General features: G+C 39.9%; 2 protein-coding genes across 6 annotated transcripts in view; one reads left to right on the top strand and one right to left on the bottom strand.

The window, feature by feature from the left end:
- Positions 1-11,528, bottom strand: part of PDLIM3 (PDZ and LIM domain 3) — a 30,525-nt gene extending 18,997 nt beyond the window's left edge. For 2 of the 3 annotated variants that reach the window (XM_025932919.2, XM_025932917.2), the window contains exons 1-3: positions 11,291-11,526; positions 2,805-2,956; positions 1,126-1,210 (exon numbers count right to left, since the gene is read on the bottom strand). In XM_025932919.2, the coding sequence (XP_025788704.2) occupies positions 1,126-1,210; positions 2,805-2,956; positions 11,291-11,383 (330 nt within the window). In that variant the 5' untranslated portion in view covers positions 11,384-11,526. Of the gene's footprint in view, positions 1-1,125; positions 1,211-2,804; positions 2,957-11,290 lie in introns of all 3 variants that reach the window. The other variant, XM_025932918.2, reaches the window with a different exon arrangement.
- The window catches only part of CFAP96 (cilia and flagella associated protein 96), a 521,342-nt gene that overhangs the window by 94,541 nt on the left and 401,293 nt on the right, over positions 1-25,508 (top strand). For all 3 annotated transcript variants that reach the window (XR_015249965.1, XR_015249967.1, XR_015249966.1), the window contains exons 7-8: positions 2,316-2,417; positions 14,954-15,046. The gene's annotated coding sequence lies outside the window, so the exon portion shown is untranslated. The remainder of the gene's footprint in view (positions 1-2,315; positions 2,418-14,953; positions 15,047-25,508) is intronic.

Consider the following 25,508-nt stretch of genomic DNA (forward strand, 5'->3'; position numbering starts at 1 on the left):
CAGATGTTGCTAAAGCATAAATTACAAATATGTTTTCAATGCATTTGCAGCAGTTATATAGGAAAACTACAGTTTGGGAATATTTAATCAGTTTAGTAGGAATACTTGTTTAAAAAGGGATACCCAGGGATGCCCGGATGGCTCAGTCGGTTGGGCGTCCAACTTTGCTCAGGTCATGATCTCATGATCCGTGGGTTCGAGCCCAGCATCGGTTTCTGTGCGGATAGCTCGGATCCTGGAGCCTGCTTCGGATTCTGTGTCTGTCTCCCTCTCTCTCTGCCCCTCCCCTGCTCACGCTCTGTCTCTCTCTCTCAAAAATGAATAAACATTAAAAAAATTTTTTAAAAAGGGATACCCAGTTTATGTAGCTGTCTCTCTAAACTTGGGAAACCTCTGGCTAAGGAGAGGTTCTAAAATCCTTTCCTTAATTACATTTTGCATACAGCACGATTGAGGGTCAGTTTAATTTCAGTGTTTTTGGAGCTTTTGAAAATAGACATGGTCAGATAGGCATCAGATTATTAGATTAATTTAGCTCATTAGAATTGCCTCAAGGAAAAATCCTCTGTCTTTTGTAATTCTCCTGCATGGGCAGAGTATCACCATGATTACATAATGCAAACCCTTTTTTGTCGAGTAAACTTAATTATAGAACTCCAGAACTGAGAATTAAAGAAGAATGTAAAATAAAATCTGGGTGAAGACCTGGAAGAATTGAAGTTCACAATAATTATTAAATTAGAGACACCTGTTTCAAATGCTAGCCCCTAATTTTGTTTAGCTTTGTTTTAACATTTTAAACTTCTTGGATTATGTCATGGTCATATGGCAGAAGTCCATCAAAAAGAATGAAAAAATAAGTGGACTGTACATAGATACAGCCAAATTTTTCCAGAGAACATATCTATCTTTTAACAAGGTGCTTGTCTGGGCATACTTCTTTTTTTTCCTGATGGAAAAAGCACATGGGTAATATAAATTAATCTCACAGAGTAAAGACAGACAATGGCTCCATCAGGTGGCTCATTCTAAGTTTTTTGTATTTGCCACTTCTTCCTCTTGGAAGATGTCCACATCATTTAAAAGGAAATAGAATGTGAATATCATTTACTCTAAAATTCATACCTGTGGTTCTGATTCCAAGTTGATTTTGAAAGGATGAGCCTTCCCATCTTCAGATACCTGTGGAGACCATAAGCGAGTTTCTGCCCTGTAAATAAAAGAAATTCTGTAAGCTCCAAATTCTAATGGTACTTTCAGTTATAGTATACTTTAATCTCCCATAATATTTATCGAGATACTATCAAACCTTGATAGTTTAAGCAAAAGCAATGTTCCCTGGTCATTATTCTGTATTCTCCCATCTAATTAGTTTTTTGCATCCTTTTGGGGAAACTTGAGTGGATAAAAATTGCATGGAGGACTACTATAGACTGAAGTTTGGGTCCCCCCCCACAAGTCCCCGTGTTGAAGCCCCAGGCCCCAGTGTGATGGTATTTGTAGGTGAGGTCTCTGGGAGGTAATTAGGATTAGAGTAGGTCATGAGGGTAGAGCTGTCATGATAGGATCAATGTCCTTACATAAAGAGGAAGAGATCTGAGATCTCTCGTCTCTGTGTGCATGCACCAAGAAAGGCCATGTGAGGATATAATCAGGAACCTGACCGTGCTGGCACCCTGGTCTCAGACTTCTAGCCTCTAGAACTGTGAGAAATAAATTTTTGTTGTTTAAGCCACCCAGTCTATGGTATTTTTGTTACAAGAGCCTGAACGAAGGAAAAGACATTGTACAGTTTCTGGAGAAAGTAGGTTGGCAGTACCTGCAGGGAACAGTACAGGAGAGGAAGACCCTGGAGGCAGAGGACCACAGGGCAAATGCTCTAGGTTTCCCTCCTTCCCTCCTTCCTACCCAGGCCACTGCAGGAGACACTGAGTGGTCTGCCAGGGGGATTTACCGTTGGCATCAAGGAAATGAGCTTTGTCCAATCTCATGTCCTTCTCATGTATCTGTTTGGGACCATGTGCTCCTAAGGGACTGTGTGCTTGGCAGGAACACAGGTCGTGGGTAAATAGGAAAAGAGTCAATCTCACCCCTGAAATGGCAATTGGCTGATTGATTGTGCCTTCTGAACCACAGCAGGGAAAGTTGGGAATACAATAACAGCAGGATAAACACACAGTAACAACCACTATTTAATGTGAAAACATTATTTTCACAATGGGCTATGGCAAGAGATCAGGTTCAATTTCCAATTTTTTTTTTTTGTTGTTGTTGTTGTTAGAAATGTCTCATTCTCTAACGCTCTCACTCCACAGGCACTCTTATACCTGGTCAGATTCTTCTGGGCTGAATTCTGTACAAAACAGCCAATGGCATACAGGGTATTAGCAACTGGTTTTCAACATGATCCCATTTTGGTAAGTCAAGAGATTCTTCTGGAGAATCTTTAAATTCCATCCCATTCTCTACTGCATTTAGAACAACAGTACAAGTAGCTGTCCCGTACATTGTTTCTGTGGCCAGTACCTTTAATGGTGCTATTAACAGGAAAAAGAATTCTTTTAGCCTCTTTCGTTATTGTGACATTCCAAAGAATTCTTTTCAGAAATAGTTTGTTAGCAACTACTAGGCTGACTGACATCAGTGAAGAACAGACCAAAGTGGCTGATATGTTTAAAAAAAGCCAGTCAAAATTCTAGGCCCTGTGACACTCCTTTGCACTGGGAGGATGAAATCATTTCTAGTTCTAGTTCAGGTTCTCCTGCAAAACAGATCACATTTTAACACCATTAATTAAAGAGCACCTGTCAATTTTGAGGCACAGCTGGTGGCCTGCTGCTTTAATCCTGTCCTGTGCATCCGCGTGAGTCATGGACTCTGTACCAAAGCCATCAATAGCCAGGATGACATCTCCCGGACACAGGTGGGCAGCTGCCGCCTTGCTTCCTGGAGTAATCTGGAAGAAATCATGGCATCATTTAAAAACCAACATTCCGCACTATCTTGAGTTTTGTGACTGACATTTATATTTTCAGCTTGGTAACATTTTAAATGTTTCACTGGGCAGGGACTTTTATTTTTTTTATTTTTTTAATTTTTTAATATATGAAATTTATTGTCAAATTGGTTTCCATACGCACCCAGTGCTCATCCCAAAAGGTGCCCTCCTCAATACCCATCACCCACCCTCCCCTCCCTCCCACCCCCCATCAACCCTCAGTTTGTTCTCAGTTTTTAAGAGTCTCTTATGGTTTGGCTCTCTTCCACTCTAACCTCTTTTTTTTTTTTTTCCTTCCCCTCCTGCACGGGTTTCTGTTAAGTTTCTCAGGATCCGCATAAGAGTGAAAACATATGGTATCTGTCTTTCTCTGTATGACTTATTTCACTTAGCATCACACTCTCCAGTTCCATCCACGTTGCTACCAAGGGCCATATTTCGTTCTTTCTCATTGCCACGTAGTACTCCGTTGTGTATATAAACCACAATTTCTTTAACCATTCATCAGTTGATGGACATTTAGGCTCTTTCCACAATTTGGCTATTGTTGAGAGTGCTGCTATAAACATTGGGGTACAAGCTGGGCAGGGAATTTTAAATCTAACTTAAAATAACTCTTAATTGGTCAATTGTGTTAGCTCTATTTTTCCACCATGCTAAATATTTTTGTTTTTTACTAATTACATGTCATCTATAATGACCTCTCTTATTCTCTTTTAAAACATCTTCCTTAAATCCCTGCTTGAATCATATTTTCTTTGCTTTAAACTAAACAGTTCATTCTTTAGGTATTATTTCACCCATAACTCTCTATTTGGGAATACAACTCCCCCAAATTAGGGAGCTTTTATATTTGAATTGAAACTACTGTAGCATCCCTGTAAGTAATGATCTTTGAAATTCACATGAAGGGGGATCTAGGCTATAGAAAGCTAGAAAGAGAATGACTCCTGCATTAATAAGAAGAAGCCATATAATATACAAAATTATAACCTTTAATGAACTATTCAGAGAGCTAAAGCTGCAGGGCAACCAACTGGCCTGGGATCCAAGGAAAGACAGGTGCCTCCACGGAAAGTAAGCAACTCGTATCACTGTATCAGAGCATAGAGGAACATGGGACCACCATTTTAGCCATAAAGAAGAATTCAGCCAAAATTATGAACAAATTACTAAAGTTAGCATTGAGATTCGAGAACCCTTGGGGATGGCAGACACAGGGAAGTTTGCATCCATAAACAATCTCTTCTCCATGAATGAAAAACAGATTGAACAAATAAAAACAACTAACAAGATGCTAAATTTTAATTGAACCTTATCAGTAATTACATTAAATGTAAATGGTCTAACCATATTCTGATATTTTAACAGCGATTGTCAAACTAGGTAAAAAAAAAATATCCAGTATTATGCTGTCTACAAGAAACCCACATGGATTTCTTTTTTGGGAGGGTGGGCTGGGGGGAGGGGGGGATGAAAGGAATACTTAATGGGAAACATATGGTTATTAAATGTTTAAAAGATAGCAAATTTGAAATTATTACCATGTTGAGTATTCAGTGTTTGATTGCTATACCTACTCCTAATCTTTCTGGGTAAATCCCAATTATTTACAACCACCTAATAGTCCTTACCTGGTCTTATCCTACCTACTTCTTTCTCTAACATCATCTTATACCATTCCTGCTCCCATCACCCACTGTGCTGTAGCTATTGCAGTTTCCTTTTAGTTCCTCAAATAGGGCAAGTGTGTACCCTCTTCAGGGCTTCACATGCACTGTTCTTTTTGCCCAAAGTGTTTCCCCCACTCTTCACCCAGTTGCTTCTCCTCATCCTTTAGGTCTAGACTTAAATATCACATTCTCAAAGAGACTTCCCCAAACATCTGAAGTAGCTTCTCCAGACCCTCCCCCATCATTCTCCACCATTACATTTTATTCACTTCCTTCCTGAAGACAATTTGTTTTTTAATGTTTGTTTATTTACTTGTGTATTGTCTTGGCAACCAGACTGGAAGTTCTTGAGAATATCTATAGTAGCATGTATATTTCTAATACATTGCAGTGTATATTCCAGTGTTTAGAATTAATGGATAATTAAAAATGAAGAAGTGGATATTTAAATAAGCTCATGGAACAAAAAGACCTACTCTCTACAGAACCAAAGATTATAGCTATTAATGTCAACCCATCATTGTTACATCTGCAAATTTCCACTGTTTAGAGCAGAAGAATGCATAGGACTTGACTTAAACCTCTAGCTGCTCCAGGAATAAACTAGGTTGTTCTTAATATTTTACTTGAGGATAGTCATTCATTCATTTTTTTTCTCTATTTACTTAATCTAGCTATCAATTCTGTTTAACATTGTTGCTCTAAGGGATATCCAAGTTTCATCTAAATGAATAAAATTGCTGAGGTAATAAATTCTCATACTTTGAGATCTTCAGTCTCATCACTAAAATATTTGTTGTACTCACTTCAGTTCTGTGATCATGTCACTATAGTGATTGTCATCATTTTCTGATAGGAACAGTTAATAGAAGCTTGGTGAAGACAATGGGGATTATTAGATCTCAGCCTTTGGGAGACATTTCATAGCTGTTTTCCACTTGGAAATTCTCCCAGACCCAGAACTGTTAGAAGAATAAAAGTTTCCATCCCTAGTGTGACTTGCAGGGATAAAAATAATATTAAACTTTTAATTTTCTCTAGCTATAGTTTGTCAAAATCAGTACTATCTATTTTTAAACTCCTAAGACCAGAAGTCTTTTCTTTGAGTTAAAACATGTTAGAACCTGGGGTTCTTGCTTGTCATAAAGACTCCTATCATACCCTAAATGCCTGGAATCACAAATCATACACTCTAGGAGAGGAACGAGGGAATTTGTGTTTCAACAAATGCCTCGGGTGATTTCCATTATTCATATCAATGTATTGTTTGGGTCCATTTGGAAAAAAACGAATTTAAATCACAGGTAAAGCATCTATAATATTCTACTTACTGCAGGAGACAGGAGGGAAGCACAAGATATGGCCGTGGTGACACGTTTATGTTAAGAATAAAAATGATTAAAATAGTTATGAACAAGGCAAGTATATACTAAAGGGCTGTGCTGTGGGGTATGAGTCAAAATAGTGAGAGAGCCCATTGTTCAGTTGTTCTCTGTTGCCTACAAATAAACTCCAGTGCCCTACCTGGCATCTAAAGCCCTCTGGTGCCTGGCTGTAATCTACATTTCTAGGGCCATACCTCAGACCAATCACATCAGAACCTCTATACATAGCGCCTGGGCATGAGTATTTTCACAAGTTATCTGGGTAAATCTACTGTGCAGCTGGGGTTGAGAACTATTATTGGTATTGTATTACTGAGAACTATTATCTCACTGAATTCTCAAGACACTCTTTTAAGATGAGAAAACTGATGCTCTCAGAGTAGAAGAAGCTTGCTTAGGGTCACACATCCTGTGAAAATCTGTAATTCCTGGTAGGTCTAACTCTGTAGCTCAAGTTCTCTCACCATCCTACAAGGCCCCTCCTGCAGGCAGTCTTTGCCCTGACTCCTCCTACCCTTGGCCATACTTTTCGCATGGAATCCTGGACAGGCTGTGTCATAGAATCCTGGACAGGCTGTGTTATGTATGTATATGTCCCTTCTCCTATTCGAGCGTCTCAGGGGCGTAGAAACCCATTACATTATAACTGTATCCCCCACAGTGCCTTCCACATACAGTACATTCTGCAATTAATAGATATTTGTGGGATATTTGTGCAATTAATAGATATTTCTGCAATTAATAGATGATAATTAATAATGAATGTTATGAACATATGAACCAGCACTTCCATGCAGACATGTCTTTGGTAGAATAAAATTCAACAAGTTTTCCCATTGACCTTCCTACTGCACTTGAAATCCTGGTAAAGGACTGCATTCAACTGTAAACATTTCTTTCTAACAACTCAAATTTCAAATATAGTTTATATTGGAGTAACATACTTTTCTATGTTCAAGCCTGCAAAACTTCAGAATATAGTAACATTTTCTATATTGGTACCCAAGTCCATATAGTGTTCTCAGTTAGCCGTGATCTTGGTGGACTGTGCTCTGAATAGGAAGGAGGGAGGAGGAGGGGGAGGGAGAGGCATTGAGTGGGAAAGGACAAACCAGCATCAGATGTATACAATAATTTTACATCTCATACACAAAAGAAACTTGTACTTTATTCCAAATTGGACCATTTGTGCAAACAAACCATCTGTAACTTGGCTGTGATAGCAGATCCACCTTCTGGGTGGTCCAAACATTTAAAAAAAGAAAGAAACTCCTTAGAATCTTCTTGCCAGAAAAAGAAAAGCTGCTCACTTAGAGATGTGAGCCTCAGATTTATTCTGTGAAATGCAGAGGCCAGTAATGTATGGTGTTTGCAGTAACAACCCTTCCACATACACAACGGAAATTCACATTGCACCTGGTATAGCACACCTATTGCCTACAAACTATTTTTCTACAAATTGTGCGTATCACAACCCACTGCTAATTTTTTGTCAAGAATGCCTGGAGTTTGGTTTACCTTACTTCTGATGTCTTTTATGATACAAATCAACCTGGCTGATTAATTGGATTGCCAATGATTTCTGGAGTGGGGACCCTTTGCCCTACCTAATTCTGTGAATTGTAGCATCAATTGCTAGAGAGAGTTACATTGGTAACCCCCTGCCCCAACTCTAGTGGAGTAGAGGCCCACCGTCTAGGGGCATTTGCATTTGCAGAGTGTGGAGCAAGGAGGGAAGGCCATAGCTTGCTGCAAGACAAAAGCCGATTTGACTTGAGGCACGTGTCTCATTTATAGGAATTTTGGTGGTATTAAGTTTAGGCATTGGTTTCTCAATTCTGTGCATACTCAAGAACTTATCTCACACAGACAGAACAATTAACAATAAAACAATTCTCACTTATCTTTATTGTAGAATATTTTGAGCGTACAATCTGCACCTATTGTGATGATAATAGTTACATAAAAAGCGAACAATTGAAACAATCATTCATATCATGTCTATATTCCGTGCTCAGCACCGAGTGGCCCCTAAATTTTAGAAGTTCCTGCCTTCGGGGAGCATGCAACTTGTGGGATACAGATGTACTGAAACATCTGTGGCACAAAGCATGATATAAAGGAGAGGTTGTAGGGCAAAAGCTATGGTAATCAAATGGATGAAATGCTTGTTATTACAAGAATACTATGGGAGTGGTATTTGATTGGGTTTCCATAGGCACAGAGGACAGTGGGGTAGAGTGAGGAGGAGAAATCTGGAGAAAAATGATGGGTGTAGATGTGGTAGAGAAATCTAAGTCATCCAGGGCAGTGACACAAATGCCGGTCAACCTATGCAGGGCGAGGAGGAAAGGGAGAGAGAAGGAAGAGAGAGGGAGGAAATGAAGTTGGAAACTTGAGTTGGGAAGAGGGCGGAGGCCGGGAATGTGAGCAAAGACCACACATTTTGTTCTCTCTAAACTGGTGTCGCCATTGAAGGATTTTTAAGAAGGGGGAAGAGAGAAGCCCTCCCCAAGGCAGCTGGTAGGAAGATACAGAGTGAGTCTGGGAGGGGAGACAAAGAGCTCGGTGTGAGGTCATGGAAGCTTGAAGAGGGACAGTGGTGGAAAAAAAGGGACATGGTAGATGTTAAAGATTGGGAACCAGTAGGACCAGGCGATGAAGCGGATGGTGCAAAACACCTGTTGGCAAAGATCTGCACAACAAGCAAGATTCTTCCTAAAAGTGTGGACTTCAGAATACAGGCTTTGGAGGCAGGCAGGGCTAGTGTCAAGTTCCGTCCACTTGTGATCGTCAGCAGGTTAATGAAATTCTTGAAGCTGCATTCTCTCATGTGCAAAAAGGTATCACTACTACTTCTCTTACAGGATTATTATGAGATTTAAGTGAGTTAGTGCATATAAAGGGCTAAGGAGCATGCCCAGGAAGCAAAGGAGTGCACTAACACACATACAATCATACCAATACCTGTCCGTATAAATCAAAAATGATACAAGCAATAGAATTTTACTGTTTTTTTTTTTTTTTTGAGATCTTTATTTATTTTTGAGGGGGAGGGGAGCAACAGAGAGAGAAGGAGACACAGGATCCAAACCGGGCTCCAGGCTCTGAGCTGTCAGCACAGAGCCTGACGAGGGGATGTGAGTTCATGACCTGAGCCGAAGTCGGATGCTCGACCGACTGAGCCACCCAGGCACCCCGAATTTTACTGTTTAATTACAACACTGATCATTCGTTTTGTGTAATACCTTTTAGTGTTGTTACAAGTGATTTTTACTGTTCTTATAATTTTAATGGAAATATTCTCAGTTAGGTGTTCACGATGGCAAAAAAGTTCAAGTGAATATATTTTCATTTACTCAATGTGAATCTGTCATGTGCATGGTTTGGGGAGCACTTGGAATACAAAATAGCTGAATTTTACCTGCTCTTCTTGAATTAAATTAATTGAAGAGAAAAGGCAGAGTCAAATGAAATAATCATTTATGGTCACGCATTGTTATTGAGCCATGTGAAAATGAGTGATACAAATTAGTAATGAATCAAAAATTCAAGTACGAATTGGCTTCCCAAATAATAATTGTCATGTCAACTACATTTGCCAATAGCTCCTGTAGTCCAGTGGCAAAATATAAGTACTGCTTTAAAATAAACGTTATTTATAATGTCAACAATGCAAAATTTCAAACATAAGATTAATCATATTGATGTGTTACATAGTAATAGCAAGATATTTCTTTATAAATCACTTAAAAGATTTTGGTGACGAAATTATTTCTTTAGTGTTTACTATGAGTTATCCTTTGTTAAGATTCAAGAGCTTATTTCCTTTCATCTAAACAAATGAAAACTGCTTCAGAAACTTTAAAAATATTTCTTAGTAGAGATAATGGAAACCGTTTTGGTTGGTAAATCCATAAAAGGCATTCATTGCTTGGCCCAGATCACTGAACCATTTTCTGCTTAATTTACTTAGGAACTTTTTTGGAGGTATGCTAAGTTTTCATGTCTCATACAAAAACACATGTCAGATGTGTTTATATGTTTTCAAACAATGTAAAACAAAGCTTGAAATGTTCCATGGTATGCGTATGTATATATGGTACATGTTGTGAGATATTTTAAAAAGACATTGGTTCCCAAAACTCATAGATATATAAGTAAAGCAGAATTTAAAAGGTATTACCTTGTTTAAAACTCTATAGGAGTAAGTCAGATTATAAAGTATACGTTTATAAAATACACTATAAGCAGTAAAGAAGAAAACATAAGAAAAGTATAATATTCTGAAAGTTTATGCTTTTTGATTATGTTTAATATACCTTATATTGATAATTGAAGTAATAATTTTCTATTAAGACAGACACTTGTGTTAGAAAAAAAATCAACTAGACAAATCACTTATTTACTGACAGGGCAGAAATCCCGAAATTTCCTTTCTCTTTCTTTCTTTTTTTTTTTTTTTCAAATTAGACAATACTCCAGGGAATATTAAGTAAGGAAAGCTGGACTCTGATAATAAAGTATTATTTTCAGAGTTACTAGGCTGAATGTGACTTTCCATCAGGTAAACTAAACTATCTGACGGGTTTTCTTTGTAGTTTGAGTTATAAGGTGATGATTCCTAAGCCAAATTCCCAGCTTTGGAAAATATTTATTCAAAATGCCTGGAAACCTAGGAAAACACATTCATAATATTTTCCCCGTCTGGGCTGATATGAGCGGTTCCAACTTGGCCGACCCAGGTTGTGCCCTGCGATCAGCGCTGTGCCGAAGTTTTCATCCGTAGGAGAAAAGCGCTCAGGTGCGCCTTTGGCTCTGAGGAACCACCGCCAATGTCAGTCATCCCTGCCTCCTTCCTGGGACCTCATTTCTTTTGTTGCTGAAAGCAAACAACTTTCTGCTCTGTTCGAGAGCAGAAGCCCCCACGCCCCCACCCCTCGCAGCCTAGCCTTCTCGGAGCCCAGGGGAATCACGCTGTCAGTTCACCTCTCCTGGAAAGTTGCTGGGGACCGAGAGGATGCAGAGACCATAGGAGCGGACTTTGTAAATTCTCCTGAGTTGCCCTGCATCCTCCCACCTGCTTTGCCAAGTTGCTGCCGCCCCTCGAACTGTGAGCCCGAAGCGGAGGACCCACACCCAGCGCACCCGGTGCTTGCTGGCCACTCTCCGCTCCTGGGCAACCCGCCGCACGCCAGCCCCCGACTCGCAGCGAAAGAACCGAAAACACCTACCCTGGTGATGACCAAAGGCTGGTTGAAGTCTATGCCCCCCGAGAGTCTGAAGCCCCAGGGCGCGGGGCCCGGAAGAACCACGTTCTGGGGCATGGTGCTCTTGGCGTGGTGGCCTTGGCTCTCAGGGAGCAAGCGAGGGGCGCAGCGAGGGGTGGCCCTGCCCGCGGCAAGTGTCCCCGAGCAGGACAGCCACTCCGCTCCCCAGAAAGTGCCCTCGCCCCGATTGCGGCCGGGGAGCTTTATCCCCGCTCCCGAGTGACGTCACTGGCCTACCCGCGTCCCCACCCCCTCCCACCAAGGAGAGCTCCAACTTTGGAAGAAAGAGACGCGCCAGACCCGCGGGAGTTTACAGACGCGCACCGGCTGGGTGCAGCCTCCCAGACCACTCTGGCCAGCGCTGGAGGAGGCTTCGGGTTACAACCTCCAGTGGTCTCTTAAAGTAACACCTGTCCTCCTGTTTATCTTCGACGCGGAGCTCAATACTGCGCTTCATTCGGAGTTAAACGCACTTAAAGCACAGCTTCTATGCTTCCAGTGAAAATGAAACAAAAGCTTCATAAATGCAGTTAGTTGTTTAGCAATCTTGAGTGCGCTAATATTTACTTATTAGCTGTGTGACCTTGGTTAAGTTACCTAACGTCCTTAAGTCTCAGTTTCTTCATCTGTAAAATAGGAGTCATAATTGTACTTCTCTCAGAAGGTTATCTTGAGAATTAAATAAGCTACTTCTGCCTAATGCCTGGCACAGCATCAATAATTTATTAAGCATTTCTGCAATTAAGTACACATAGTCACATTTATTGATGGGTATATATGATATACATTAACATATATATACATATATTCAAAGCCTATTTTTTAAAACAAAGAAATATACAAGTGAAAATGTCATGCAAACATACTCAGTCCAGTGAGCACTTAAAAGTACACGTGAGAGGGTATAAAAGTATACGTGAGCACCTGGGTGGCTCAGTCGGTTAAGCCCCCTACCTTGGCTCAAGTCATGATTTCATGGTTCATGGGATCGATCCCTCTGTAGGGCTCTGTGCTCACAGTGCAGACTGCCCTTTCCCCACTCGCTCTTGAAAATAAATATTTAAGAGTATACACGAGAAGATGATTCATCACTATACTGAAAATATAGTTTAATTTTGACTGGAGCAGTTGTCAACTCCCTCAAATGAAGTCTCTACACTTATTTTTTGACACACGTAGGAGGTGAGTATAATAGAAACCTGGGAATTGAGAGTGTCCTGTGTGGGCTTTGCAGCCAGAGTGAGGGTGCTGAGTGGAGTGCCGTGGATCAAGAGGATCCCCAAGCCAGATGAAACTGCATGGAGGAAAAGGGGGGACAAACCTTCATGGAATATCACCAGGGTTCAGGTGCTGTAGTGATTGCTGTACTGACGTGCCCTTACTTCGTCCTCAGGCTGAATCCATTAGAAGGTTCTTATAATTCCTTTTCTTTTTTTTAGGTAAGAACATGTCTTAGAAGTTGAGTAACTTGTGTAAGATCACAAACCCAGGTCCGCCTGCCACCGTTGTCTGCCTGGTGTAGATGTCAAGGCCAGGAGAGTCTGGGGAGGGTCCAGGCATAGGTTCCTTCCTCAGCGTGGAATCGAGTGTTTCTGGCGTTAGAACCCAGGATGTTCCCATTCAAAAGGCAGGCGAGAGGGAGGAGGGCAGACCAGTATGAAATGCTTTAAAAACGTGAGAATGAGGATCCGGGACTTCACGCCCAATACGATAGGGCCATAATCAGTCCTGGAGACCAGAGCAGTACCTTACCTTTAATAGAGTAGTTTCTTTGGAAGTGGTTTGAAGACTGACTGTTAACGAAGAGATTCAGGAAGCTGTAAGCCAAGTATAGCAGCCTGGGGATAGTGTAAACCACAAAACCAGCATTGGCACTACTCTGCCCACTGTGGTGAATTTATATAAAAGTCCCAGGGGAGGGGTGCCTGGATGGCTCAGTCGGTTAAGCATCAACTTCAGCTCTGGTCATGATCTCACGGTTTTGAGTTCAAGTCCCACGTTGGGCTCTGTGCTGACAGCTCAGAGCCTGGCGCCTGCTCTAGATTCTATGTCTCCTCTCTGTCCCTCCCCCAGCTCGCTCTCTGTCTCTCTCTGTCTCTCTCAAAAATAAATAAACATTAAAAAAAAAAAAAAAGTCCCAGGGGATAGGTGTTTTCTGGTCTCAAACATTTTCCAGGGCCCCACCTATATTGGGTTAGACGGGAAGTAAGCATCATATATTCTTGTTGATTTTGCTGGTTCGGGCTGGCTATGTTGTTGCAAATCACATTTCCTCTGTCAGTCACTGATTGTGTCTGCATGGTACGCCCACACAGCCAGCAGTGAATTCAGAAAGAAAAAAATCACACAAGATATTTGGCATAGTGTAATTGTAATAACCAATTATTTATGCCTCACCTGCTGAGTTGGCTTATATAACCAGTTGATTATACGCTTTTTGCTTTCTGCCTTTTTCCATGTCATTTTGGCATCATTTAGATATAAGCAACATCTGTACAACATCAATATAATACTTCATTAGTTCTTAAGGCCGATAAAATGGAAAGCAGGGACATGAAATGGGCAGTTTTTCTCTATCCTACTGTTTACTGAGGTCAGTGAGGAAGTGTTCAGAGGTGACTGTCAGGGTAGGGCTGAGAACAGCTGTGAGGGACAATTCTAAGGAAGAAGCAGTGGCCTGACCCTAATCACTCCTAGAGGTTTCTGCTTTTGGTTGGGTCCTATTCTAAGAAAAGTGCTTTCTGGATGACCCTTTCATAATTTTCTTTTTGTATCTCCCTTCTTAAAGGATTATGATAGTAGAGATAAAAATAGAAGGACCAATTGGAAAAAAAAAATTATGATAAACTATTTTATGGTTCTGTTAAATATGACTTTTGTGATTATTGTTATAAACCATGTTTAGAGAGTCCTTTAACATTTTCTTTTTAGAAAAGGGTCAGTAAAGGGGCACCTGAGTGGTTCAGTTGGTTAAGCATCCGACTCTTGATTTCGACTCAGGTCTGATCTCACAGTTCATGAGATCGAGCCCCTCATCAGACTCTGTGCTATCAGATTGTCTTTCTTGGGATTCTCTCTCTCCCTCTTTCTCTCTGCCCCTTCCTCACTTGTGCATGTGCTCTCTCTCTCTCTCTCTCAAAATAAATAAACTTAAAAAAAGAGAGAAAGTAGGTAAAATTGTTCATTCTCCTCTTACATAACTGGAAAACTCTTCTGTTGGTAAAAAAAAAAAATATCTCTTCTTTTTAAATTCTCAAACCTATAATTTTAACCTAGAACTCTCATCTATTTTCTGATCTTGTTTTTCTAACCACTTAATGGTACATATACAATCCAACCTGTTCAAACCCAAATCCATCATTTTCTTTACTCACCTTAAGCTGGTTTCCTGGTTCCTATGCCTCCCAATTTCCTCATTTCTGTTCATTTGTCTACTATTGTAAATGGTTTGTAGGATAGATGCTGTAAATTTTGCCTCTTCTTTATTTCCTATATGTCAAATGTCACTGTGTATTGTGGTTCTATTCAGTCACTCATTTGTTCATTCAACAAGCATTCACTGGGCATCTATGACATGCCAGGCACTGGGAATACAATGATAAACAAGGTCCACTTTCTGTCCTCTAGGAGCCACTAATAAACAAGGGAGATGGAGATGTGAAATGTGATCACGTTGTGATGAGTGCCGAGTCAGCATTCTATACACTGATGAAAAATGAGGTAATCAAGTCTTTCTGGGGAAGGTGTCAAGGAGTGTTACCAGAAGAAGGGACATTAGGGCTGGATTTTGAAGGGTAAATAAGAATTTTCTAGGTGACTGGGAATTGAAAGGGGAAAAGGAAGGAGGACATTTAAAGTAGAAAAAAAAGTGTCTAGGATGTGCAGTGGCAGGGAGGCAAGAAACAGATGGGCAAGTAATTTGGTGTGGATAGATATTAGCACACTGGGTAGGAACAGGAGACAAGGGACATAGTAGTCAGGGACTGTATCAAGGGATGTTGTCTGTTACACGAACATTTTGATTTTATCTTATCGGCAACCTTTGAAGAGTTTTAAGCAACATGTATAATAATCATATTTGCATTTTACAAACATTATTTTGGGCGTTGGGAAGATGAATCACAGTTGTAAGGGATAGGAAACAGGGAGTCAGTTTAAAACTTACAGAAGAAGATGTTGATTTGGGCAGTGGGGGGTGGAGACGAATGGGGGAGTTAGGGGAATCATTTAGAAGGATAATTGACACAATCTGAGGACAGATCTCACATGGGGAATCAGTGAGGTTAGGAGATTGGATGGTTCCAAGACTTCTTCATTTGGGTATTATGTGAATGTTGAAATTATTAACAAGGAGGAAATATATAGGAAGTACAGTAAGATATTTTTGTTTTAATGAGGTTGTGGCAGATTAAAGCGCAGTTTTGGTAATGCTGAATTTGAAATACCTATAGAATATCTGCTGTATAGTGTACTTGGTGTAAAACTAAAATTTGGAGCCAGACTGCCTGAATTATATCCTTGCTGCATGATCTTAGGCAGATTATTTAACATCTTTATTAAAATGATGACAATCATAGTACTTGGCTCCTAGAGTTATTGTAAGGTTTATATGAGTTAACAAGTATAAAATGCTTACAGGTGTTCCTGTCACATGTTAAATGCATATCATCATTTGCTATTATTAGGTTTTTACAAGGTTATGTATTGATTGGTTGATGAAAATGTTGTGACCAGAAGCTCATAGGAACCTAACCTTGTATTTCCCCTAGGAACAATGGTTCAGTATTTGCTGCCAGTATTTGGTGTTTGTGGCAGCTTTATAGAACATAACTAATGGGAATAATGAGAACTGACTATATATAATATAGAAATATGGTGTGTATCATGTCGCAGAGGTAGTCATGTGCAGTAAGCACATCTCTGATGATAAATAATTAAGGACATTCCACAGTATCCCCTGCTCACCTAAATTCCCAACTTCAGCCTTTGGAACCCAGGGTGAAGAGATTAATGCATTTAACCTTTTATCTCTTTAATTTGTATTTTTGTCCTGATTGCTGGGAAGTTTAGGCACATGTCGGGTCTCTAACACTTGTTTCATTTATTTTTTTTTTTAAGTTAAAAAAAAAAAAAAAAAAACAACCCAAAGCTATTTCATCTGTTCTCCCTTACCTCCCCACTCCCCACTCAATCACCAAATTGAGTTGGATTTTCTTTTTTCTTTTCTTTTCTCTTTTCTCTTTTCTTTTTTCTTGTCTTTTTCTTTTCTTTTCTTTCTTTCTTTCTTTCTTTCTTTCTTTCTTTCAGTTCCACATATAAGAGAGATCATATGGTATTTGTGTTTCTTTGACTTATTTCACTTAGCATAATGCTCTTAAGGTCCATCCATTTTGTCACAAATGGCAAGGTTTCATTATTTTTTATGGATTAATAATATTACACACACACACACACACACACACACACACATCACACATCACAATTTCTTTTATTCATTCATCCATTGATGGACACTTAGATTGTTTCCATATCATGGCTATGGTAAAGGAGGCTGCAGTGAACATGGAGGTACAGATATCTTTTCAAAGTAGCATTTTTGTTTTCTTCAGATAAATAGCCAGACATGGAATTTCTAGATCATAAGGTAGTTCTATTTTCAATTTTTTGAGGAACCTACACACTTAAGAGTTGGACCAATTTACATTCCACCAACAGTGTGTAAAGGTTTCCTTTTCTCCACAATTTCACCAACACTTGTTATTTCTTGTCCTTTTGATGTTACCCATTCTGAATGGTGTGAGGTGATATTTCACTGTGGTTTTGAATTGTAATTCCCAGGTGGTTATTGATGTTTAGCATCTTTTCACGGAACTGTTGACCATCTATCTATATATCTTCTTTTAAAAAAATGTCCTTTCAGGGGCGCCTGGGTGGCGCAGTCGGTTGGGCGTCCAACTTCAGCCAGGTCACGATCTCGCGGTCCGCGAGTTCGAGCCCCGCGTCGGGCTCTGGGCTGATGGCTCAGAGCCTGGAGCCTGTTTCCGATTCTGTGTCTCCCTCTCTCTCTGCCCCTCCCCCGTTCACGCTCTGTCTCTCTCTGTCCCAAAAATAAATAAACGTTGAAAAAAAAAATTTAAAAAAAAAAAAAAAATAAAAATAAAAAAATGTCCTTTCAGATCTGCCCACTTTTAATTTGATTACTTGTTTGTTTTTGTTTTTCTTTACCATTAAGTTGTATAAATTCTTCATATGTTTTGGATATTAGCTTCTTTTTTTATATGTTTATTTATTTATTTTTAGAGAGAGAGAGAGAGAGAGAGAGAGAGAGAGAGTGTGTGTGTGTGTGTGTGTGTGTGTGAGTGAGGGACAGAGAGAAAGAATCCCAAGCAGTCTCTGTGCTGTCAGCATGAAGCCTATTGTGGGGCTCAATCCCAGGAACTGTAAGATCATGACCTGAGCTGAAATCAAGAGTTGGATGTTTAACTGACTGAGCCACCCAGGTGCTCCTGGACATTAGCTTCTTATCAGATATATAATTTGCAGTTATTTTCTCCCATTCAGTAGCCTGCCTTTTCATTTTGCTAATAGTTTCCTTTGCTGTGCAGAAGTTTTTTTGGTTTGATGTAGTCCCACTTGTTTATTTTTGCTTTTGTTGCTTTGCCTTTGGTTAAAGCATCATTGCCAAGATCCATGTCAAGGAGCTTACTGCCTATATTTTCTTCCAGGAGTTTTATGGTTTCAGGTCTTGTGTTCAAGCATTTAATCCACTTGGAGTTAATTTTTGTATATGGTGTAAGGTAGTGGTCCAGTTTTTTTCTTTTACATGTCACTGTCTGGGTTTCTCAGCACCATTTATTGAAGAAAGTGTCCTTTCCTCATTGTATATTCTTGGCTCCTATGTTGTACGCCAATTAGCCATACACATATGGGTTTATCTCTGGACTGTATTGTGTTCCAATGACCTATGTGCTTGTTTCTTTTGCCAACACCATAGTGTTTTTTAATTTTTTAAAATGTTTTTATTTATTTTTGAGACAGAGACAGAGCATGAGCAGGGAAGGGGCAGAGAGAGAGGGAGACACAGAATCTGAAGCAGGCTCCAGGCTCTGAGCTGTCAGCATAGAGCCCAAAGCAGGGCTAGAACTCACGGACTGTGAGATCATGACCTGAGCTGAAGTCGGATGCCCAACCGACTGAGCCACCCAGGCGCCCCAACACCATACTGTTTTAATTACGATAGCTTTGTAATACAGTTTGAAATCAAGGAATATGATGCCTCTTACTTTGTTCTCCTTTCTCTCAAGATTGCTTTGGCTATTCAGGGTCTTTTATGGTTCCATACCAATTTAAAAATTGTTTATTCTATTTCTGTGAAAAATACCATTGGAATTGTGATAGAGATTTCATTGAATCTCTAGATTGTTTTGGGTGGTATGGACATTTAAAAAGTATTAATTCTTCTAATCCACAAGCATGGAATATCTTCCCATCTATTTGTGTCTTCTTCAGTTTCTTTTATTATTGTCTTGTGGCTTTCAATAGGCAGGTCTTTCACTTCCTTTGTTACATTTATTCCTAAGTATTACTTATTTTTGATGTGATTGTAAATGGGATTATTTTCTTAATTTCTCTTTCTGATCGTTCAAATCATTAGTGTAAAGAAATACAGCAGATTTTTGTGTATTGATTTTGTATCCTGTAACAACTGAATTCGCTTATTACTTTCAACAGTTTTTTGATGGAGTCTTTTAGGTTTTCTATGTGTAATATATATCATGTGCAAATAGTGACAGTTTTACTTCTTCATTTGCTATTATTAGTAGTGATGATAGTACAATACGCAATTGATATATAAATATAGAGCAATTGGATATAAAAGTCTAGAGATCTGGGCTTGAGATAAATATTTTAGAGCTATGTAGCTATGAATGCTAGAGTTTTTAAAAAAATGGTTGCAAATATTTTTGACATTCCTCATTAAAAAAAAATTTTTTTTTAACGTTTATTTATTTTTGAGAGACAGAGAGAGACAGATAGCGAACAGGGGAGGAACAGAGAGAGAGGGAGACACAGAATCTGAAGCAGGCTCCAGGCTCTGAGCTGTCAGCACAGAGCCCAGTGTGGGGCTTGAACCCACAAACCATGAGATCATGACCTGAGCCAAAGTCAGTTGCTTAACTGACTGAGCCACCCAGGTGCCCCTGACATTCTTCATTTTGAGAGGTGGAGTTTATATCCCATCCATTTGAACTTGTACAGATGTGTAACTCTTAGATTACCAACAAAATATGGTGGAAATGACACTGTGCCTTCTGAGGCTAGGTCAGGAAAGGTGATTTAACTGCTGTCTTATTGATTCTAACATTTGGGACCGAAACCTTCAGCTGCCATGTGAAAGCTCTGAGGTGCCATGCTGTGAGGAAGGCCAAGCTACATGGAGAGGTCACATGTTGGTGCTATTGTTGGTAGTCCCAGACCAGGCACCAGACAAGTGAGTTAAGATTCCATCTTCCAAAATGGATAAATTTTTAGAAACAATCTTCCAAAACTGAACTAGGAAGAAGTAGAAACTCTGAGAAGACTAATTACTAGTAATGAAATTGAATCAGTCATCAAAAACTACCAAAAAATCAAATTCCAGGTCCAGATGTATTCACAGAGTTAATACATATTCTCCTCAAACTATTCCAAAAAATGGAATAGGAAGGAAAGCTTCCAAATACATTCTACAAGGCCAGCATTACCCTGATACCAAAACCAGACCAAGGCACCATGAAAAAAGAAAACTACAGGCCAATATCCTTGAATATAGATGCAAAAATGCATAATATTAGCAAACTGTATTCAACAATAAATTAACAAGATCGTTTACCACAATCAAGCAGGATTTATTCTGGAAATGCAAGGATGGTTGTCTTCATAGATCATCCAATGTGATATACCATTTAAAAATAAAGGCTAAAAATCATGTGATTATCTCAATAGATGTGGAAAATGCATTTGACAAAATTCAATATCCATTCATGATAAAAAACAAAACTAAACTCTCAACCAAGTGGGCTTAGAGGGAACATACCTCAACATAATACAGTCTAGCTATGAAAAACCCACAGCTAACATCATCCTTAATGCAGAAAAACTGAGAGCTTTTCCCCTAAGGTAAGGAACAAGACAAGGATGTCCACTCTCGCCACTCTATTGAACCTAGTACTGGAAGTCCTAGCCACAGCAATCAGATAAGAAAAGAAATAAGAGACATATATAATGATAAAGAAGAAGTTAAACTGTCACTATTTTCAGATGACTATGATACTATACATACAAAACCTAAAGACTCCATCAAAAACCTGTTAGAACTAATAAGCAAATTCAGTAAATTTGCAGGATACAAAATAATACCCAGCAATTTGTAGCATTTCTTTTTTCAATTAATTAACATTTATTCATATTTGAGAGACAGAGAGAGACAGAGCATGAGTGGGGAGGGGCAGAGAGAGAGGGAGACACAGAATCTGAAGCTGGCTCCAGGCTCTGAGCTGTCATCACAGAGCCCAATGCGGGGCTCAAACTCACTGACCGCGAGACCTGAGGTGAAGTTGGACACTTAACTGACTGAGCCACGTGCCCCAATTTTGTAGCGTTTCTATACACTAATAACAAAGTAGCAGAAAGAGAAATTTAAAAAGAAATTCCATTTCCAAGGCTCCAGAAGTAGCACATGTGAAAAGACCTGTACTCTGAAAACCATAAAGCAATGATGAAAAAAATTGAAGATGACACAAACAAATGGAAAGATATTCCATGCTCATGGATGGGAAGAATTCATGTTATTAAAATGTCCATACTGCCCCAAACAACCTAAAGATTCAATAAAATCCCTATCAAAACATCAACAGCATTTTTCACAGAACTATAACAAATAATACTAAAATTTTCATGGAACCACAGAGACCCTGAGGAAGAAAAACAAAGCTAGAGTTATCACAATTCCAGATTTCAAGATATACTACAAAGCTGTGGTAATCAAAACAGTATGGTACTGGGACAAAAACAGACACATAGATCAATAGAACTGAGTACACAGCCCAGAAATAAACCCATATTTAAATGGTGAGTTGACCTATGACAAAGGAGGCAAGAATATACAACTGGGAAAAGACAGTGTCTTTAAAAAATTTTTTTTAATGTTTATTCATTTTTGAGAGAGCGAGAGCGAGAAAGAGAGAGAGAGCAGAGCATGAGCAGGGGAGGGGCAGAGACAGAGGGAGACACAGAACACGAAGCAGGCTCCAGGTTCTGAGCTGTCAGCACAGAACCTGATGTGGGGCTTGAACCCACAGACTGTGAGATCATGACCTGAGCTGAAGGTAGCCCCTTAACCAACTGAGCCACCCAGGCACCCCAAGACAGTCTCTTCAATAAGTGGTGCTGGGAAAACTGGACAGCTATGTGAAAAGAATGAAATTGGATCACTTCTTAAAAAAAATATTTATATATTTTGAAAGAGAGAAGGAGAAGCAGGCTCTGCACTGTCAGCAAAGAGCCCAATGTGGGGCTCGAACTCATGAACCATGAGATCATGACCTGAGATGAAATCAAGAGTCTGTCACTTAACCAACTGGGAGCCACCCAGGTGCCCCCAAAATTGGATTACTTTCTAACACCATACACAAAAATAAACTCAAAATGGACTAAAGACCTAAATGTGAGATCTGAAACCATAAATATCCTACAAGAGAGCACAGGCAGTAATTTCTCTAACATTGGCCATAGCAACATTTTTCTAGATATGTCTCCTAGGCAAAGGAAGCAACAGCCAAAATAAACTATTGAGACTACATCAAACCAAAAAGCTTCTGCACAGCAAAGGAAACCATCAACAAAACAAAAAGGCAACCTATTGAATGGGAGAAGATATTTGCAAATGATATATCTGTTAAGGGGTTAGTATATAAGTAATGCATGCAACTAAACACCAAAAAAAAACCCCATAAATAATTTGATTAAAAAAATGAGCAGAAGACCTGAATAGACGTTTTTCCAAAGTAGACATACAGAGGGCCAACCGACACATGAAAAGATGCTCAACATCACTCATCGTCAGGGAAATTCAAGTCAAAAACCACAAAGAGATATTACCTCACCCCTGTCAGAATGGCTAAAATAAAAAGGACAAGAAATAAAATGCTGGTGAGGATGTGGAGAAAAAGGAACTCTCATATCCTATTGGTAGGAATGTAAACTGGTATAGCTACTGTGGAAACAGTATGGGGGCTCCTCAAAAAAATAAATAAATAAAATAAAAACAGAAATACCATATAACCCAATAATGTCACTACTAGATATTTACCCAGAGAAAACAAAAACACCAGTTTGAAGAGATATGTGTTCCCTATGTTTATTGTGGTGTTATTTATAATAGCCAAGATACGGAGGTCACCTGAGTGTCCGCTGATAGACAAACGGATAATGAAGAAATGGTGTGTGTGTGTGACATCACACATGCACACCCACACAATGGAGTATTAGGCAGCCATAAAAAGGATGAGATCGTGTCATTGGTGACAACACGGATGGACCTAGAAGATAGTGAAATAAAAGGATAGACTGGATAAGACACTGTGTGTGTTCACACCGTGAAAAAAATCACTGTGTGATTTCACTATGCAGGATCTAAAAAACAAAGGAATAGATAAGCAAACAAAAAGCAAAATCAGACCTACGAATATAGAAAATGAATTGCTGGCCGCCAGAGGGGAGAGAGGGAGGAAGGACAGAATGGACGAAGGGGAGTGGTAAATACAGGCTTCCAGTTACGGAATGGCTAAATCACGGGAGTAAAAGGCATGGCCTAAGGAATATCGTCAATGATTTTGCAAGTGAGGTTTCAGGACGGATGGTAGCTAGACTTGCGGCGAGCTCAGCATCAGGAGTAGAGAAGTTGAATCACTGTGTTGTATACCTGAAACTAAGGTAACATTGTGTGTCAACTATGCTCACATTTAAAAAAGATTTTTAAAAGAGGATTCCTCCTTCCAGCCGCCAGCTTCTGTGTCTCCCCCAGCCTCCAAGTCCTCCCAGCTCAGGCTGTAGACATTGTGGAACAGAGAGGAGTCATCCTCACTTGTACACTTTCCAAATTGTTGGCCACAGATTCTGTGATAAATAATAAATGATGCAATTATTGATATTAATAATAAAAATTAATAAATAATGCATGATAATAAAATGGTTATTTTAAGCTTCTAAACTTTAGGATAATTTGTTACACGGCGATAGTAACTGGTATGGGGTGAAATCACCCAAGGAAATTAGGTGTGTGAAGCAATGCAAAGACGATTAGTGATTAAACTCTGAGGAACAGCAGAAACAGCAGCAATGAAGGGGCGGGAGTAGGAAAAGGTGGTTTTGCTCTTATAAAGCATTTAAAGAAAACCACTTAAAAGTGCCATGGAAGATACACGAGGAGAAGAATTCAAGGAGAAGGCAGCTATCACTGGGAGGTGGAGTGAAAGTTGCCATGGTGAGTGCTGATAGATCTGGTGGTGGTGATGCTCCAGATTATTGGAGCAGGAGCAGAAATGGTGAGACAGAAGCAGACTGAGTGGCTTGAAGAATAACGGGAAGAGTGATGAATATAGACCCTCTCGTCAAGGAATTGTTAAATAAAAGGAACGGGGAGACCTGGGTGGTCAGCTGGGGGGATGCAGGCCAAGAGAAAAGACTTAAAAAAAAAAAAAAAAAAAGGAAAGCTTAGTGATGTTTGCTGAAGTTAGAGGGAAGAAGATTTGGAAGAACCAAGAGGAATGTCGATCGGGGGATTGACACTGGAGGTCTAAGTCTTGACGAGGACAGACCCCTTTTCTTCTGAGAGTAGACGGGGCTCCCATAAATTGAGGTCTTCATTTAGAATTCTGCCTGAGTGTTTCAGGCACTCAGTGACTTCACCTCGACGGTGGCAAGTGTTCTGAGATTGCCTCCTTGCCAAAACTCTCTCCCGTTCTTTCCACCTCACAGACTACTGTCGGATTGAAATACTGTCGCTGTCTTGGTTAGGAACCTGCAACAGCACTTTATTATCCCTAGGACAGAGGCCAGTTCTGCTACTGAAGGGCTTTAGGGGCCTTTTATCATGTGACATGTGCGTGGTTGTATCAGATTTGGTTTCCTCATCACACAGCGGTCACTGCAGAGCCAGGCGAGTGGACTCTGACTCCACTTCCCGTCTTGGTTCCTACATTTCACTGTTTTTCCTTTCTTTTTCTTCCTTCCTTTCTTCTTCCCTCTCTTCCTTACCTACCTCTCTTCCTTTATGCTTGTCGTTAAGGGAAGAATATGTCTTTGTTTAAATCTGAGATTACCTTAGTCAGTGGTTCTGAATTTTGATGAGCGTTAAAAGAGCCTAGGTGCTTATTAGAAATGCAAATCTGGGCTCCACTCACAAGAGATTTGAATTCTGTTTCTGGAGTCAAGTCCATTGTGGGTGGTGTCTGGACCACACGTTTAGAAAAAGTAATTAACTACTCTGTCTTTATATGTGCTGTTCTTCCTTTCTGGAATGTTCTCTCTTCTGTATCCCATCCCACTCTCTTTTCACATTTTCTGGGAAGACATGATTGACCACCTGCATCTGTATCAAAGTTTCTTTTTACTTAGTTCTTATTTCTGGTCAATATGTCCCAATTTCAAACTTAGCTCTTCTCCAGTTTAACCGAGCACCAGACAGCGTGATGGCTGCTGGGGTCACACGAAGCAACGGAACGTGGATCTGAACTTTGGGAGGCACATAATCTTACAAGGATGGCATTTTCAGGGAGCTATTTTTGCATTGCCCATCAGACCATAGGCTCCTCTAGGACACGGGCTATATTTATTGAAAATCTACCACAACTGCCATCCAGTGCTGGGCACCGAATAGGGGGTCAGTAATTATTGGTAGGTAGAAACAGGTTTTGGTCTTGAGATCTGTTCGGTTGGGGAAGCTAGTTCTTCCTTCCAGATCCTTTCCTCTAAGTAGTCCTCCCTGAAGCACCTTCCTTGACAATTGCCATTATGCCCACTGTTTACAGTTTTATCTCCCTCAGCTTCACCTTGCTATGGCTGTATTTGCATGTACTTGCTGGTTTGGCTGTGCAAAGCCACACATCCAAGGGCCTGGGCAGGCAGCCAGTGCTCCCAAGCC

This window comes from Puma concolor, chromosome B1 (assembly GCF_028749965.1).
Source record: "Puma concolor isolate L17-30 chromosome B1, mPumCon1.1.hap2, whole genome shotgun sequence".
In the NCBI taxonomy this organism is placed as follows: Eukaryota; Metazoa; Chordata; class Mammalia; order Carnivora; family Felidae; genus Puma; species Puma concolor.